Below are 20,686 nucleotides of genomic sequence, written 5' to 3' on the forward strand. Positions count from 1 at the left end.
ATATATATATATATATATATATATTGTGTGCCTGTTTGTGTGTGTATGCGTGCGTGTGCGCGTTTTTGTGGATGTATGTATATTTATTTTATGTGAAGGATGGTAGATGGATGATAAGAGATTTTTAATTCAGCCCTACGATTGTTTCGACTTGTCTAGCATCGATCCCGCGCGAGTGGGATACTGAGCATTTAGTTTAAGTCCATTCCTCTGTGTAGATGTCTCTCCCCGGGTGGTTTCCAAGAGGCATCTCGTTAAAATAAACCCTGCTTCACAAGATTTATTCTTTGTCTTCGTATGATGGTCTGGAATTGATCTTTTATTTTTCTCAGTTTAGAACAACAATATTTACTATTTAAGACATTCATTATAATAAATACACAACGAACGTTGAGCCAGTGGTTGTGCTTTACTGACAAACTACCAAGTGTATATATACGACTAATATATGTGTGATTGTGTGTGTGTGCATACACACGTATACACACATACACTATACACACACATACACTATATACACACACTCTCTCTCTCACGCATGCATATATGTATTGGGTTGTCTGGGAAGTTCGTGTCGATTTATAGTAGCTTACATTTCGACTTATTTTAGAACATGGCTAAGTCTATGAAATAGGATTTGACTACACCTCCATTTAGAGTAGAGTTGAAGCTAACTTTTCGTAAAAGAAGGTTTATGTTCCTATAACTAGTTGTTAATTTTGTAACCCTTTAAAATGTAAGATAAGAAAGTTCATTTTCAGCACTTGATGCTTTAGGAATCAGACAAAAATTGCTGCAGCTCGGCTGGGATGTGTTACCCCCACCCTCCATATTCACCAGATATTGCTTCTTCGGATTTCCACTTATTCAGGTCTATGTAGACTAGTCTAAATGATAATAATTTCAATTCCTTGGATGACGTAAAACGATACCTTGATGAATTCTTTGCCATGAAACAACCTCAATTCTGGGAAAGATGGAGACCCTTTGTTCAACAAAATGGTTCATATTGGTTGATTAAAAATGTAGTGGCAAGTATTTATTGACCTTTTCTTTCCTGTAAAAGTCGGCATGAACTTTCCGGACAACCCAATATATGTATAATAATATATCATATGCGTCTGTATGTATGAATATGTGCACGCATAGACATGTGTGTACATTCTAATGGTCGTAGTTTAAGTAACGAATTTCTGTTGACTTCATGGCAACCTTTAAAATTTGGTGACAGCAAAATAGAGTAGTGTTAAATATAAAACTATACTACAAGTGCATATAATCCGAATACAGTTATGGATATACGAGATAATCATAGCTTAGCCGTTCTTACTAGGTAGTTATATTGCCTATTTGTTAAACATATTCGGCGTAGATGAACGTGAGTGCTCCCTTTATGGATTTTGATAGTTGATAATTATTTATCTATTCATAATAGTTAATGCATTGAAGAAGGAAATAATATGATGTTTTTGCAGTATTCAATATACTGATTACATTCCCAATCCCATATTTGCTTTTATCATTACGGTGTCAGTATTGTTTCGAGATCGCTGATAATTATCCATTCCTTTCGAATATTGTTCAATTAAGTCTAGCAACAATCGCAAGTTCAACTACGCTGATACGTATACACTTTGCGTACCCCTCAGTAATTTTAAGTTTATATTTGTTTGTATTATATTTTTATCTTATTTTCCATCCCTTTTAACTACCAATCTGCTTAACCTCCTCTCCATTTCTTCTTTTTCTTCATAGTATCTGAGCTAGGTAGGAATCAATCCCTTTTGCTATTATTTATAGGGCACCTATGACAACGGGCATTGTTTTAGTCTTCAGGTTCCACATTTTGCCAGAGTCTACTGCAGGATCTTTATACTTGTTCAATTTTTGCTAGCTCTTGACAGATATATTTATGTTGATTAGGACAGTCATATCAATTAGGAGTTATAATATCTGGCCTATTCGCATCTATCTTTCTGTCTGTTTGAATGATGAAATTCCAGAGGAGTTAGATGTGATAATTTTCAAGAACTGGAGGTGGTTTGTGTTCCCACCAGTTTTTATCATAGGGCAAGTCCACTGAATATATTGTGCTGCTCTATGATGCCTGTTGAGACACTGTGGGTGCACGAAGACTGCATATGGAGACAACATGATCAACGCTTCCATTTTGTTGTTGATATACACGATATGTTGGGCTACTGCCGTTATATAATATGTTGGCCTGGTAGTTCCTTGTATGTAGGCATTGATCTTGGGCTACTATGATAAACCCTTCTGTTTCTGATTTTAAATCACAAGACACTAACCATTGATGCAAAAGGTTTTTTCACAACATCGGCACTATTAGCTCTTTTTCGGTATTTGCTATTGAGAGGATTTTCTTGCCATTTATTAGTAAGAAGGTCTAAGGCATCAGTTTCAGCACCGGGATTTCATGTGTTTAACTTTTTCTGCGCTAGGTTCTAGTACGTCTAATTCTGGAATTTGTTGTTTTTAGAATTTACCTGTTTTGTTACTGAGTATGATGCTTTCTTGTTTCATGGTTTGAGACAAGTTTTAACATTCAATCATCAGAGTACTTAAGGTAGGTGTTTAGGCCAATTGCCGTAATCTTTATTGTTAATCCTGGTTGCAAAGACCTCGGCCACCTTCTTTTCTTGGGCAGGTTAAGTCGTTCTATATCTGCCTTAGGGTGGTGCATTTTATGGATTGTCAACAATTTTTGTATTTTTCTGCCAAAATTACATATTTCAGTAATTGACCAGTTAATGAAATTTAAACTGTAAATCACGACTGGTATGGCTAAAGTATTGATCGCGTCGATCCTGTTTCTTGCATTCAGCTCTGTCTTGAGTATTGCCCTTACACTGTGATAACATTCTCTTCTGATCCTTTCCCTCATCACTGAATGTTTGATTCTGTCCCCTTCAAATACCCCTAGATATGTGTAGCTCTCCGCTGTTTCTAACTCCTTTGTGACATTCTGCTGATCAAGATTAACGATAGATGTTTGTATCATTTTTCCTTTAACAAAGGCATCTTTTGCACATTTATCGAGGCCAAATTGCATCCTGATGTCATCACTGAATTATTTAACAATCGCTAGTAAGCGCTGTAGTTGTTGGTCATTTTTTGCAAAGCGCTTTAAATCCTCCATGTAAATGAGATGATTTATGTTTTGATCAAACATTTTATAGTCGCATTGTACATCAACGAGAAATTCCGAGAGAGGTATTAAGGCTAGACAAAAAGGGAGTGGTGATAGAAACTCATGTTGGAAAATGCCACATGAAATTCTTATATCTCCAGCATTAAGAGACTCATTGTCAGTGTGGCTCTACTTGATCTCATACTTACAGACAAGACGTATTGCAGAGTAGGTGCTATTTTATACATTTCCAGACATTTCTTAATCCAGCTATGTGGTAGACGATCCAGAGCTTTTTTTATAGTCTATCCAGATTATCGACAATTTTTTATATTGTTTGTGACAATCTTCCAAGATCACCTTATTGATGAGTAGCTTATCTGTACAACCATAGGACTCACGTTTACATCATTGTTACTCATTAGGAAATATGCGACTTTCTATTAAAAAACTATAGGTATATTCAATCAAGACAGATGTTAGCATTTTATACATTGTTGTTAAGCAGGTTATGGGGCTATAATTTTTTTGTTCATTTGTTTCTTCATTTTATGGAAGTAGGAATGTTACACCATTAATTACCCAAGAGGGAAGCATAATTTATTGTTTCTTTTCCATCTCTACATATTCTACAGTTACTTGTATTTCTCTTCATCACATGTTTTGCTAATTTCTTTGATACTGTGCTGCAATTAAAATTTCTTCAGTCTCTGTTTTGAGTCTTGAGTTTCTTAGCTATTGGTGGGACTTTGCTTTGTCTATTTCTATTTCTGTTTAGTTTAATCCAGTATTTGCCACGAAGGAGCTTTTCTTGCCATCGTTTTATCATGAGCCGTGGTTTTTCCGGTTTTGTTAGGTTGTTCCGAAAATAATGGCCGAAAATAATGGCCGATTTCAGAATCATAATTTTATTCTGTAAAAATTAACAATAGAAATGTTTTGATTTGTCAAAATATGAGTCATGAACATCTATGCATCTCTGCCATCGATCAACAAGATTATTTATGGCTCGTTGATAAAAAAAATATTGGCTTTTTTGCTAAGAAGTCTTTGAAAGCTGATTCCACCTCTGGTTTAGATCTAAAGGTTTTATCAATTAAAATGTATATAAATGCTTTAAAAATTACATTCAGTGAATGAAGGATTGGGAGAATATGGAGGATGTGGTAAAGTTCCCAAGTCTGTGAGTTTCTGGAGCGTCATTCGTGCTACATGTGGCTTTGCATTATCGTGGAGCAGAATTGAGCCGCGTCGATTCACCAATGCAGGTCTCATTTTTTGCAAATATGCATACATTTCAGCGAGGCGAATGCAGTAAACCTCTGCTGTAACACTCTGATTGGCTTCCAGAAAGCTGTAATGAACATGTCACCATAATCTTTTGCTGATGCAACTTTGCCTTTGGGAAATATTTAGGCTATCATAAAGTATCCACTTTTCGTCGTAAGTGACTATGCGGTCAAGAAAGGATCATTGGTGTTTCGCAGAAAGTACACTTCAAAACGCCGAACTTTTTGGTTTTCCTTGAGCTCATACGATACCCATTTATCGAGCTTTTTTCACCTCACCAATATTCGGCAGATTGCGTGAGACTGTTGCAATACCGACACCAAGTGCCTGAGACTTGTTTCTGACACTTTAACGTGGGTTTTGTTCAACAATTGCTTTCAACTTTTCATTGTCAAAACTTCATGACCGTTCTCTATCTTCTTCATCTTCATGGCTTTCATCACCACTACGGAATTTCTGAAACCACCTTCGTACTGTGCGATAACTTGCGAACCTCTCTCCTCATGCTTTGTTGATATTGGCAGCAGTTTGGGACGCATTTTGCCCAAGTTGGAACCCCTGCAAGAAAATTAAGTGAAGGTCCATTTTTTTTGTCATGTCCATAATTAAAGGCTTCTATGCTTCAAAAATTGTTTCTGATTGAAATAAGTACAAAATTATTAAAGATCATACATCGATTGTTAAGTATGTCGAAATTCACCTAAAATATAATTAAAATACTTAATAGTTTGGATTTCAGTTGTTTGACAGTTTTCTTGTTTCTTGTTTTTCTTCATAATCGTTAGGTACTATGCCTTTTTTGTATTTGTCAGCTTCCTTAAGGACTGAAAACAATTTCTTTTCTTTTGTTCGTGTTTTGCGGCTATTTGTATTAGTTTTTCTTGCTTCTGAAGTAGGTACTTCTGTAGTCCTTTGGTGGCTATTTTGTAACAGTGTTCTAGCTGTATAAGGCCTCTACCACCTTTGATACGTTGTATATATAATCTTTCTATGTCAGATTTAGGGTGGTACATCCCAAGTCCTGTCATTAATTTTCTTGGTTCCCTCTCTATTTTCATTAGTTCATTTAGAGTTAAGAATTTTGTAGTTGTAACTTATAACTGGGACAGTTCATACCTATTATCTTGTTTTTCGCAATTAGCTCTGTTTTCTGTATTAATCTAACTCATTTATAGTATTCCTTTCTTATCTTCTCATTCATTTGTGGGTGTTGCATTGTATCTAGTTCATTGATTCCAAAGTATGTTTGTATGTCTGGCTTTGGTATAATTTTCTTATTTCATTTGCTTTATCTAGTGAGATTTTGCTAAACGAAACTAGTTTTCTTCATTTCAAGGTTGCTTTGATACGTTTTTCTAAGTCATGATTATTTCTTTGGTAAATCCACGTACTGTCTGTAGTAATATTTCTAACTGTTTATCATTTATAGCGTTACAGTTTTAGATCATCCATATATAAGAGGTGGCTGATTGTTTTGCAGTTATGTCCATATCCAGTTCTCTTTAGCATGTCAGATAAAGGCGTTAGTGCCAGCCAGAAAAGGAGTGGAGAGAGCGTGTCTCTCTGGAATATTCCTCTTCTAATGGGGATAGCTTTGGTTTTTATGAGTCTCTCTGTCGTCTGGAGTTGTAGCACTGTCTTCGATTTATTCATGGAGTGTTCGTTATTATTCTTATTGAGTGAAAGAGCAGTGCATGCCATCAAAGTGACACTGGGGTAAAATATACGAAGCCCAGTATACCCATCATGATTACCCTTCGGACAGGTTACACTAGGCACATGCATCACAACCATATGTGCGTGACATGGTGATCTCATATCAAGATAAACAGCACATGACCTTGCAGGTGGGGCCCAGTTTGAATTTTTGTTCTGGTCGAGTAACGCAACCCGCTCAAAAGGTCCCTGAATAAGGGTTGTTTAAGGATGTTGAACGAAACACCCATGTTTCCAGAGGTGAAATATTCAAGCCCCAAAGAATCCCTCTTAGTACATGGCTGTGATGCCCCCCCACTACATCTGCTCGTGATCAGAGATGAACATATCGTCAGCAAGTAAGGGACATGCTCAGCTGGTTACGGTCAAACAACAGGCAATCAAATATGTGGTATTGAGCAGAATATTTGCTGTAGCCCATCTTTTATACTAAGATAAAACAATGTACATGATAACACTTCCAATCAGTTAAAATCAGAAGCCACGAGCGCCACTGCCTGGTACTGCACCAGGGCAATTATTATTATTATTATTATTGATATTATTTTTATTATTATTATTATTATTATTATTATTATTATTATTATTATTATTATTATTATTATTCTTATTATTATTCAGTAGTTTTATTTTTATAGCGTGCTTTCACTTCACTACCGAGCGCAGCTCTGTGTGCCTTGGGTATGTGCTGTGATGCTCTGATGGTTATTGTATGGAAAGTGTTCTGCGTAGGATGTGTTATTTGATTATTATTATTATTATTATTATTATTATTATTATTATTATTATTATTATTATTATTATTATTATTATTATCATTGTTATTATTATTATTATTACTACTACTACTACTACTGTCATCATCATCATCATCGTTACTATTATTACTATTGTTGTTGCTATCATTGTCATTATTATTATTATTGTTATTGTTTTTGTTGTTTTTGTTGAAGTTTTTTTTATCATCGTCTTTATTGATGTTAGTAATGTTGTGATTGATGCTGATAATGAGATTGGCTTTGTTGTTTTGTTATATTTATGGCCGATGGTGATCTACACCGTTTTTTCTTCGACATTTTCAAGTGCAGTATAAATTTTTCAATCGTTAATTTCTTAAATGAATCAAAGTTGTAGATTGACATGCTTGAACTGTGCTGTCAATCAAATGTGTAAACCTAGTAAAACTAAAGTGTTTCTGTGAAATGGCAGTTGAAATAAATCTGTGTTGTTTTTGTGTTTCCAGTTGTCTGATCAAAGAAATAAAGCTCTGACACCGATCATAGAAAGTATGAAAAATGTACATGAGCATAGAGGTAAGTAGATGAATATGTATATATTCTTTATTGTCTTGTATAACTGAATGATGTTACAGTAAGAATATGTATACTACATGTGTGTGTGAGTATGTGTGTATAGTTTAGAACAAAGCTGTTTATTGTGAAACAATATACTCCACTATAAACACTCACACATAATTCCAACTGAAGTTCTTGAAAGAGTGTTGTTCTGAAGAAAATGATGTATTGGATTGCAAGATATAGATGTAAATATTATAAGAACAAATAAACTAATAATCAATAACTTTATACTCGATGCCTTCATTTAGCTTTGGTCAGTGAAGTGTTATTATAAACACTGACCTTAATAGTTCTTCCATTAACATCAAGAATAGTACAAACAAGCTGTTGGAAAAATAGTGATTATATTCTTTTATTTATAATATTTACACACAACCAAATTGATACAATATCAAGAATGAAACTGGTGATAACCAATATAAACATTAGTTTCCAAAAATAAAAATAAAAAGCACAAGAGACCAAGTGAGGTTATCTGGATACTTCTGCCGTAGATTGGTTATTTTAATTAAACTCCAGAGAGTTAATTTCTTATAACAAACAACACTTATTTGAAATGACACCTTAAGCTGTACCATGATTAAAAATTATAGTTTTATATACAATTCTGTTAAGAACTGGAAAGTAATTATAATCATAGCCTTTTCATAAAAGGATGAAAATTAAGGGCATCCCTCTTATAATAAAGCATATATATACGATGGGGAAAGAACATATCCGCTATCCAGCTTAATGGTTATTGCAATATATCAATCATATAATATTTTGTTATATATGAGATCGGTACCATTATCCACCTTCTTTACGTCTATAGATCTACAGTTTTATTTAGTATTTGTATGTATATGTGTGTTCATACTCATACCGAAGAATTGTACCGAAAGAAATGCAGAAGTTGGCTTACTACATTTCATTAACTGTACATGTTGGCTGGGCATCTCTTCCTTTATACAAAGATACTAGCACCGCATTGAACGGAACTCGCGAATTTGCTTTGAAATAGTTCACGTATGCACTTACACTACCTATGTGTCATCAAATCATTGTATATGAATACTCTTCTTCATTAGACAGAAAAAGGAGGAAGACGGAGCGCTCAAAATCCAGAGTGCACGATGGAGGGGAGAGGTGACATGCCCAATTTATCAGTATCTCATTTTGTTGCCATCGTTTTATGTATTATATCTCATAACAAACATTATGTAGGTCGTTTTCAGTTTCCTGTCCGATCTCGTCTTCTGAATAGATTCTCTGACACGTTTGAGTGGCTAATGCACCACTCGTTATTCTCAGTACAGCCACGTTCCAGGAACCCAAAGAGAATGAGGTATTATCATCTCCCTAAACAAATTACTATGACGTGAATTGCCGATTACTAGTTATTGAACTAAATGGGCTACGGAAAAGAGACTTATTTTCTGCACATTGTCTAAAAAAGTTTCCATTGGCTTCAAAAACTTATAACAGATCAGAGCATATTTCTACGACCCTCTTGGCAGACGTAGCCAATATTACATACTTTCTGATGAAAAGGTTTTCAGCTATCTTCTGTAATGCACTGTCTCTGTTGTGTAGCAAACTCAACTTCTGTGATTCGTCCCCTTACGCTAATCAAATTCTCCACTCATGATTCGTGAGCCTGCTTGTCGAAGCTCCAAACATCTCTCCATCACCAACTACTTTATGCACTGGATTTGGCCCTTGCGTATTTGTTATTACTCACAAAGTTGAGAACTATTATGAGAGGTCGCCAATTTCATACGATTGAAATGTATGGAGAATGTTTGTTATGAGAAATTCACACTACATACAAAATCGTGTTCCTAACACGCAACACAACTACAAAAGCGCTGGTAGCAGTATGTATGTATATATACTTGTATGTATGTCATTATTCAGTTTTATTTCAAGATTTCTTGCCAATAGAGAAAAAGCCGGTTTCTAACCTAGATCCGAAGTTCCTTCACGGGAATTTAAAACATTAAAAAGTATGTTTGTATGCATGTTCCAGTGATTACTTGAATTTCTAGCCTTCGTATCAGCTTTCTCCTTTCTGGGTTTGAGAAGCCTAATTTTTCAAGATTGGTATTCACGAAGCGTGTATGTATGTATGCATGTATATAGATAATAGAGAGAGAGAGGGGGGAAAGAGATATGCGTGTGTGAAATATGCATATATATATTTATAACAGCTGACATTGTAATCATCCATTGTAGACATTGCTTATTCTATGATGCAATATTGCCTTTAATTTTTTTTCATTTCTATTTAACATGGGTTATGAGAAAATTACTTGTGCGAGATGCCAGTTAACATTTTCATCTTCTGTTTGACGAAAAATTGTATATCATTGCATGTCTTCTCTTTATATTTGTTCTTATTGGAAAATATGAAATTTAAAACTTAGCCCTCAAAGTTATTGTGTCAATAATGATTAATATGTTATAGAAACAACTTATAACCTATTTGGAGATTGTAATAGTTGTATTATTTATGTGATACTACGTTGAACAATGTTATGTCTACTGTGCGAAATCTGCATCGTAGTTTTGGTTACTCGTTTCAAACCAGTTATCTTACCTATATATTTGGTACATTTCTACCTGCCGAAAATCTTATACCTAATGTCAAGCTGTTTATCATCCGCCCCCGTTCTCTCTCTCTCTCACACACTCTTATTACCAATAGTTCTCGTATTTTTATAAAAATACTACTCCACGCCATCTCATATTTTTCTTAAAAATCGTTGAAAAATCAAGCGTAAAATTGTCTACAGCAAAAATTGAAATTAGAACATAGTGGGATATAACTGAAACACATAATACCATTCATATTGTCCCCCTTCTTTGCACTTTTATGTGTTTATATTCACGTATGCATAATTATTAAATTATTAATCACACAAACACGTTGATTTCAATATAATTTTATTGGTACATCTCGTAATAACATTCTGGTAATAAAAATTGTTAATTTCAAAGATTTATAACACGCAATGAGATTACGTATTTAGTGAAAATCATAAGTAGGTTTGTATTATGCGGTACATTTAATTAAGTGTATTTGATGCCAGATTGATAATGACTCCTACCAACTTATAATTAATACGATTAATAGTTTTCAAATTTTAATTGTTTGTTGCCTGTATATGTGAATAGTGAGCTACAGCGGCTGGAAATGAGAATAGAAAGCAGTCACATACACCAATGTATCCTAAAAGTGTGTGGATATTTCCAATAATGCTTCTTCAATAATGCTATTTCCAATAATGCTTCTCGGAAAGTCGGCGTGTGCCGTAGTGTTGCAAAAACCCAAAATTTTGAAGGACTCGGTTGATAACTGATGATTGGAATATTGCAATGCAAGACTGTAATATACCAAACATATATAAAACACTTACATATATGCACCGCACATGGTACAGAATCACAACGCGGGTTTGAGTATATTTTTGCTATACTATTTATGTGCGTAAAAACGAGGAGGATTTTTGAAACCGATGACGTTGTTGAGATGCTGTTTAATCAGATAATATGCTACTCCAAAAACAATTTTCTTTTAATTTACCGATCCTAGGAAAACGAAATTTTATGTTGTCTACAGCAAAATTTGTAATCAATATGTTGCAGTAAGTTTCTCACAAATGCAATATTTTCAAGTAAGCTATTTATTGTTTCCTCTATGTCTACTACATTATTATATGTGCATTGTAACACATTAAAGAAAATCGACTGATAAACATCTGAGTTCTTTTTTTATTATTCGCATCAATAAGTTTATTGTATTATAATATTGTTGCTGTTGCTCATGATTTCATCCTAGAAATAAAAACTGATGAATTCAAAGATTTACAGGTGATGATCAATAAATATACATGGCATGGAAGTTGATTAAAATGATAAGTAAATTATATTTATGTACTTTTAATCAAGCATATTGAGTACTAGATTTGTAATGTTTACGCCATCTAAATTTAATAAGAATTTTGAAACTTCTAAGCATAAATTTCAGTTACATTATGTACGCTATAACACAATCTTTAATGAATGCAAATATTACGTGTGTCTCGTAGTAATCAGGTTTGGAATAATTTAGTTAACACATTTTAGTCGAGTATCGTTTAAAAATTAAAAACGAAAATACATTATTTATTATTTTGCAATTATTTGACTTTAAAATGTTTCAACAAAAAAACACATAAAGTATCAAAATTGAGAATCAGTATACAAAGAAACTAAACAAATATATTGTTAGTAAGATATAAATTGAATAAAAGGAATAAAATTAACAAATATGCAACAAAATAGTTTATTTTACAAATTAAATGCGAAAGCTAAAATATTATACTTTAATTATATTTGAACAGTTCAACGAGAAACATTAGTCTTTTCTAGATTTCATGACACGTCATATAAAATATTAAATTTCTCTTCGTATCGATCGATAATTTTACCTCCAATCAATAGTTTACAAGAAATTATTTTTATATATCAATGCCGGTGAGACTAAACAAAAAAACTGGTATATACGCTTCGGGAAGGATTGTGCATTTGTTATGATAGTTTTTTTGTAAAATCATCTTACCTGCTTTCATTGTCTATCTCAGACATATTTTTCTTAATTTTATCATGTTATATTGTTGAGACACACCAATACATTATATATATTTTGTTAACTCACTACAGTTGAAATATAAATATCTATATTTTTGATTAACGGAAATGCATTCTACTGATTGTAATTATATGCAAAAATATATCAAAATTTTCTTAGATGTACGTGTAATTCTATACAGTTTTATTTGTTTACCGTTAGTTTTCTCTGAATTGACTTAGTTCAGCACATGGAAGGATAAGTGTAGTCGTTGTAAATTAATTTCTACACAGAGTTTATTAACCTTGCTGGGATAAATATATATTTAATCAACCCCACTGAAGTTTCAAGTTAGTATTTAGGAAACTGGACTAGGACAACTTATACATTCAGTCCGAATATCAAGTGTACAAAGCAAAGTTTTATCGCATGTGTTATCGTATATTTTATAATTATAAGGATCATTTATTTACTCTGTACATGTTGCATCTATTTCACCTAAATTTAGTTGGAGGACTTTTGTGTCATCTGAAGAAGAGACACTTTTCAAGTACAAAATATGAAGAATCGGATATATATATTAACGTATTCATCATTAGAAAAAGGCAGTGCATTAGTAAATGCAAGTACGCATAAAATATACTTAAACTCTCGTTTATTCATTTCCTTATAGATTATAAATACAGAAAGCTTATTAAGCATACTTCATTGAAATGAGCTACTTAACAATAAGTAACCTCACTAAAATAATGTATTTTTTAACAGTAGAAAATCATAAATAAGGTAAAGTATTATAATCGCACCAACAGCAATACCAATATTTGTCACTGCCATGATATATATTTACCTTACCTTTGTCCACTGGAAGATTAGTATTTCCATTATATATTCTAAAACTAATTTCTATACGAAAGGCGTTAATTTCATAAGATTAATTTTTAACCAATTCAAATTGAGATTCTCTCTACAAAAATATACATTTAGATATATCATGAGTGAATAGGATGTATCAATTCCCCGATATTTCTCAGCTGGAGTCTAAGAACTTATTACCTAATATCTCATGATACGACTTATTTGTTGCATAAATAATATTCATTAGTTTCCATGAATACAACATCCTAGCAAAGAAGCATAAGGAGACGAAGCTAACATTACACAGTATTAATCTCTTCCTAAGTATACGAAATGGCTTTCTTTAAAATATCTTGTTAATTAATCGCCTGCATATACTTCGAACCATAAAAATATCAATATGCCACTTTTAATCAAGTCTGTAATGATATCAGAGTAACCGATCCTAATCCACAACCCAACCTTTCATTACATACCATGCATTAATACAAACAGTATATTAATCTACGTTCCACAGACACGTTTCTGGCAAACCATGGCTACACAACTACCTGCACTGGTCTCGAGCCTCATACACCTAAAATTTATTCCTCTCCTCTAACGATAGGAAATGCTTAATATTTTAAGATATAACCATAGAAACCTCAAAGATGATTATAATTATACCACGGATATAAAGTTTCGATCCAACTTATTATGAAATTATGATCTCAGTACGATGAGAGCGGTAATTATCCACCTTACCGTCGAAGGGAATGTTCAGCTCAACAGCAGTGCTATCGTATCACACATCCAGTACTCTTCCACCCTTGACAAAACCCAATGTCACAGAATCTATCAGTATTGTGATATACCAAAGCCAAATACTATGCTTATATAACGATTAGCTTTGAAGTTATTGTCAGAGATTAACGTGACAAATGAGTTTTGCTTTGGTCTGTGATATTTCAGTGAACAATCAACAAAACTTCTTTCAATGAATATTTATTCACATGTATGGTTTCATGTTTTACTTAGAAGAGCAATGTTGCAGTATCTCGTTATCAAACTTTCTAAATAATAGAACAAAATCTATTTTATTAGATTCCTGCTATTATACTATATGGCCACCTCGACTCATAAGAATCGGGTGACTATTTGACACAATTTCGAAACCTGAAAACATATCATGTTTATCCTCTAATAGAATCATTACATCTATGTTTAAAGCAACTTCCTATTACAAAATATCATCTCTTGTATTCCGTTGCTTTCCATTGACGTATCCAACATCTTTCGCTAATTGACTTAGCAGAAAAGTTTTCCATTGTTTTCGTCTCTGACTTGACTTAAAATTAATTTTATATATCTTCGTGTTCTTACCGATGTGCAGTTAATGTATTTTCACATATACTTAGATCAAATTAAGAAAACACATTTCGAAGTAGAGTTTCCCGATATTTAATCTAAGTTTAAAATGACATAAAAGTTAGAGGTATATCGGATTATGAGCAAGATTGCTATTCCTTGCGATTTTCATTTTTCTTTTTCAGAAGTAAGCGATGATTTCAAAGTTTGGCACAAGGCCAGTAATTTCGTGGGGTAGGATAGTCGATTACATCCACTTCAGTGCTTAACAGGTACTTATTTTATCGACGTCGAGAAGATGAAAGACAAAGTCGACCTCGGCAGAATTTGTATTCAGAATGTGAAGACGGACGAAATAATGCTCTATGTCGCCTTATGAAGCACTAAATATTATTTGAAGTGCTCTCTTCTACGGAGCATATTCTGAAAATTAGTCATAAATGAATGTGAGTTTATATATATACATATGCATATACGTATATATATATATACATATATATATATATATATATTATATATATATATATATATATATATATATATATATATATATATATATACATATATATACACATATTTTGACTCGGTAAACCACCGCCTATTACTTGTCACGCTTCAAGCATATAGTTTCCATCCGGATATTGCACGATGGGTTGGTGCCTTCCTCTCAGATCGCTCCTTCCAAGTCCAAGTTAATGGTTTGCGGTCCGACGTCTCCAGTGCGAGCAGTGGCGAGCCTCAAGGTTCAGTGCTTGGGCCCTTATTGTTCTTAGTCTTCATAAATGACTTGCTCGATGACCTCACGCAACAAACCCTTCTATTTGCCGACGATGTCAAACTGGTCGCTCCTCGCGGTGATATAAAGGATCTTCGTCGATGCCTCCACCAAATTTGGAGATGGTCTAACGAATGGGACCTGTGTCTGAACGTGTCAAAGTGCTGTCATTTGCCTGTTGGCTCTCCTCCTGCAAGTCAACTTGATTTCGAGCCGGGTCGTCTGCTGCTGGAGAGGACCGATCAGGTAAATGACCTGGGTATCTTGGTGAATTCCTCCATTCCGCCTTCGGCCCAGTGCGGCAATGCTGCCAACAAAGCACGCGGAATTCTGTTCTTGATTCGACGGTCATTCGGAATGCTCACAGCAGCCATATTCCTACCGCTCTATGTCACGCTGGTGAGACCCATATTGGAGTACGGGATTCAAGCCTCTTCTCCTTATCTCCTCAAAGACATACAGCATCTCGAAAGAGTCCAGGAGCTGGTTACCCGCATGGTTCTTGGTCTCCAGAATTTGTCTTATGAAGAAAGGCTGAAGACGTTCGACCTTTATTCTCTAGAAAAACGACGACGCCGGGGAGATCTCATTCTTGCTCACAACATCATAAGCGGAAAGTGTAACCTCTCGAATGAGCAGTTCTTCACTCCTGCTTCTGAGCGTCGGCTGCGGGGTCATTCATAAAAGCTCTATCTGCGACGATTCCATCTCAATCGAAGGAGAGGGGCTTTCTCCGTCCGGGTTGCGGATCCGTGGAATAAGCTGCCAGACGAGATATTGAAGATGCCGACGACAGCTCGGTCCAAAGTCTCCCTTGACCTCAAGTGGCCTCAAACTCTTTACATGAATACCACCCTGTACATAACTCCATGTCCCCCTACATGGCCTTGATTTTTGATTTTTGAGCCAAAACATTAACTAACTAACTAACTAACATATATATACATATGTATATATATATATATATATATATATATATATATATAATATATATATATATATATATATACATATATATACACACATATATATACTTATATATATACATATATATATACACATATATATACATATGTATATATATATATACTATATATATATATATATATATACATATGTATATACATATATATACATACATACATACATATATATATATATAAATTCAAAAATGAGGGTGAAAAAATTAGATATTAATTTAATAATACCACTATTTTAACACCAAGCGATCTAGCACCATACACTGGGGAGACAATACATATTTATCCGTAAATATAAGAGAGTTAACTTTACATAGGTTAACTCTAGTGCTAGAAATAGCTCCTCCGGTATAATCGCCGACGATAACTCCACATAGAAATACCACTACTCTCAACTTAAGGAAAGTGAAATACAACTAAAAAAATTGATTAATGTTGTACAATTGTTTCTTTATCAACATAATAAGCAAATTATACTCACATATTCGTCTATAAATCTTCAGCAACATTTTCATCGATACAATTTATCAGACCCACACAGGCAACGATTACCCATGCGGTCTGATCGATTACATTCAGGGTTGTAGTTACAAATTCCCCGCCGAAAGCAAATGCTAAGACTTAGGAGGAGCTATTTCTAGCACTAGAGTTAACCTATGTAAAGTTAACTCTCTTATATTTACGGATATATATATACATATATATGAATATATATATATATATATATATATATTATATATATATATATATATATATATATATATATATATATATATATATACATATACATATATACATGGGTGTGTATGATTGTGTAATTCCAACTTTGATTTTCCCGTTTTATTTACAATAATATAATATAACATAATATAATGAAATGGTATACTATTTCATATCCATTCTGATTTAACTAGTACTTTCATGCATTAAACTATACAATCTGCAGGTTCATGTACTAGTGGTTACCGTTATGTTTTACAATTGACAACTATGCATAATATAGAGATATGTAGATCAATATGTAAACATGGAATTATAAGAAATTCTGTCTAGTCCTACGCAAAGATACTTTTTTACTGCTCTGTAAATGGTATCCAGTTTTAAGTTCTATATCTTCAAACGTAAAAGAACCATGTAGTGCCTACGGAGTGACCTAAATTTAAAGGTACCAGTAGAAGAGACTTAGCATGTAAACGACATGACTAATGGTTTACGCCACGTTTCTCATATAAATGGCTCCTTTTTCGGTGTGACGAAGTTTCAGTGATTAGAAGAACAATCCATCCTAGATATAGATATAAGTGGTTTAAAAGACAAAGAAAACTTAATAAAGAAAGTGATTGTTAACGTTGTTTTCATCAACTTCCACATGTTGTAAAAATAAGAAGTAGGAGATCAGTTGACTGGGTCAGTATTATTGCTCATCTTGGGAAACAAATTTACAATGTTAGTATATTGGTACGGGTTCACTTACAAATTATAAAATGACAAATTTCCTGAGTATAAGAGCTGTGAATAAAATGGATACTGACAGGAATGTTAGCTTTCAAAAAGACAGCATACTTTATGAAGGTCATTATGAAGTTGTGGTACTGGGGAATTTGCCGAAAATTGTCTTTTTGTATGGAGTGGTATTTCGAAATAAAAGCAAAACAAAACAAGACGCTGACAGGAACTGTGTTGATAATATCAACAGCAATACAGAGCTGTTGAGGGAAATTAAAAGCAAATGCATTCTGAAAATCTACTATAAATTTTCTTGGAGGGGAGCAGCATACCTGGCTTCAATGAAGAATATCTGGTCGCCAATGAAATGTGTTTGCTTTCCTCATATGCTGGAAATTTTCTTTACTGCTTTTAGAGAAGCAGAGTAATTGTGAGCGAGATACTTCTAGAATCTACGTGTGCAAGATATTTGGATTAGCTTCTATAATAGAATTGTAGAGGAAGCCGGATAACTATTTTGGATCCGTCAAAATAAATCTAATTTTTTTCCGCCGCTGAACGTCTTCTTATCCTAGCAGTCCTTTTCTTGTGTATGTTCGTAGAATCCGATAGCATTAGCTGCGTCTTACTAATCACAATATAGTGTGAAGTCATTTATTGCGTTTCTCTTCATTACATGAATTTGATAGTTTCAGGTGGGAGGATTTGGTCATGTGTTATAATAAAAAAATATATATCCTTCAGTCACAGTTGTCATTTCTGTACTTTACCGCTAGTTCTGTGATTTGCCTTTATCTATTTCCCTTCTGCTCTATTGTTTGTCAGGTGTTAGCTATGTAGAACGTTTCATGTCATCGTTATTAAAAGACATTCCGTGACCTGATGTCTTAAAGCTACATTTTAAACTTTCCATAGTTTACTGTTGATTTTGCCCTTGTCACATCACAAGTACTTTTTGTATGGAATTCGATAATTTTCGTGTTCTCTTAGTGTTTTGGAGCTTTTTGTGTAACATTTCCAGATTTCTTCACTAGGTAGTTCTTGAAGAAACGCTGTGGTTATTTTTTAACAATTTACTACTATCAGAATACTTCCTTCTCAAATTTGAAGCTAATAGCCTGAGATTCAATCGAAATGCCATTATAACTTTTCCTCTTCTGCTCTTTCTTGTACGTTTAACAAAGAATTTATTATTGAGTAGCTACATTTTACATGCATGCTACTGTATTTTGTCTGCTGCATTTAATTTTTGATAAAAGCATTAATATCTAATACGCAAATAATAGTATTTCCTATGTTTTCTTTCATTTCTCTGTGCTGTATTTTGTGGAGTTCCTATAGAATAATGTACGATGTGTTTGGTCTGATGCTCTACTTTCGGTTTTAATACCTAACACAATATCAATATTCTTCAATATTCTTCATTGATTTTAATCTATGCAAGGTTTCCTTGTTATATTTGCCTAGTCTAACTCTCTAATGAATTCCACGAATTCGTATAATATCCGTAGCAGTGTTTCTAGTTGCCAAATATCTGCAACCGTCAATATGATGTACAAAGGTTAGATGATTGTGTTCAAATATCATTAGCATCAGTCTTCGGTCATTAACCTGTGGGTTAAAGTTGCTAAGCCCGTGCTTAAAAGGACTGGAGTAAGTGAATCTTGTGTATAATATTTTTTTCTTAATTAACATGGAGTTTATTTCAAACTTCCTATCCTTTGAAACGTCAAAACCAAATACTTACTCGTGATGTATTTAAATTACCAGCAGTTTATTGTTATTATCATAGTCATTACAAATGTTCCAAAGATATGCGAATGGAGAACAGTAGTCTCTGATCATGAATCGGTGTTTCGATCAAATATTACCTCATTGCTTTGTTGATTAGCAATTTATGCTTTCAGCCATAGGAGTTTTATTAGAGAACTTTAGAGAATAAATTTCTTAATAATGTGTAAGCTAATCAATTGTGACACCACATCTAAGGTTTTTCAGATATATGAAAAAGATTTGCTTTAGTTTAATCATATATGAATAAAAATCTTCCTCTCAGTGAGTCATTCATTTAGTATGTAAATATATACATTTGTAAGGACAAACGTATATTTGTTGCCTATTGTAACCGCACGTTTTATATCATATTTTATCATGACTTCAAACTGTTCATTTATTTTTACTATCTGGAGTACTTATTGAGTTAATATATCATCACTGACTATTCAGCTGATATTTATGAACAATCTCGTCTGCGATGATCTCTTCTCTACATAACCTCAATTGATAAATCCAATTACATCTCTTATACTTTGTGTTGCACTCATTTCTCTTCTGTTTTACTTAGTTCTTGATAAACTGTTTGTAACTAAATTCGAAATATTCGAGCTCAAAGAATTATTGTTGCTTATCATGCTGAGTGATTATTTGGAATTTAGCGCGTAGCACTTAGATGTACTTTGATTTTAAGTACACATTTCCTTATCTTTCTATGCTATTTGTCTATCATGACGTTATTGTTTATTGTGACTTATTGATTATTGATTTTCTTTTTTAAATTGAGGTTTCTTTTATCATGTTTCATGCTTTTTCTAGATGTTTGCTTAGGTTCTAGTATTTCTTTAATAGATGTGAAGGGTATCCACATTCCTTCCTAAATTGTGACGCTACTACAAATATCTTATCATTTAACCCTGCCTTTTTATTCTCTGTGCTGTTTCATCGTTAATTTCTCTCTATGGAACGTACTTTTCTAAATTCATATGATGAACTTGTATCGATTTTAATATATCATATATGCTTTTACATTATTCTTTTTTACTATAGCCACTAGGCTAGAAATTTTGGGTTAGGGGGCCAGTCGATAACATCGATGACAGTACGCAATTTAATTTATCGACCCCGAAAGGATGAAAGGCAAAGTCAACCACACTGGAATTTGAACGTAAAGACAGACGAAATACTGCTAAGCATTTCGCCCGGTGTGCAAACGTTCCTTATTTCTTTATTGCCAACAAGGGACTAAACATAGAGGGGACAAACAAGGACAGACAAAGGGATTAAGTCAATTACATCGACCCTAGTGCGTAGCTGGTACTTATTTAATAGACCCCAAAAGGATGAAAAGCAAAGTCGCCCACAGCGGAATTTGAACTCAGAACGTAACGACAGACGAAA

At 33.6% G+C, this 20,686-nt stretch overlaps 1 protein-coding gene across 1 annotated transcript in view; it reads left to right on the top strand.

Annotated features, from left to right (window-relative positions):
• Nucleotides 1-20,686, top strand: part of LOC115214031 (carbonic anhydrase-related protein 10-like) — a 613,696-nt gene that overhangs the window by 283,955 nt on the left and 309,055 nt on the right. The window contains exon 6 of the mRNA XM_029783053.2: nt 7,401-7,470. Within this exon, the coding sequence (XP_029638913.1) occupies nt 7,401-7,470 (70 nt within the window). The remainder of the gene's footprint in view (nt 1-7,400; nt 7,471-20,686) is intronic.

Source organism: Octopus sinensis, linkage group LG7, assembly GCF_006345805.1.
Source record: "Octopus sinensis linkage group LG7, ASM634580v1, whole genome shotgun sequence".
Classification (NCBI taxonomy): domain Eukaryota; kingdom Metazoa; phylum Mollusca; class Cephalopoda; order Octopoda; family Octopodidae; genus Octopus; species Octopus sinensis.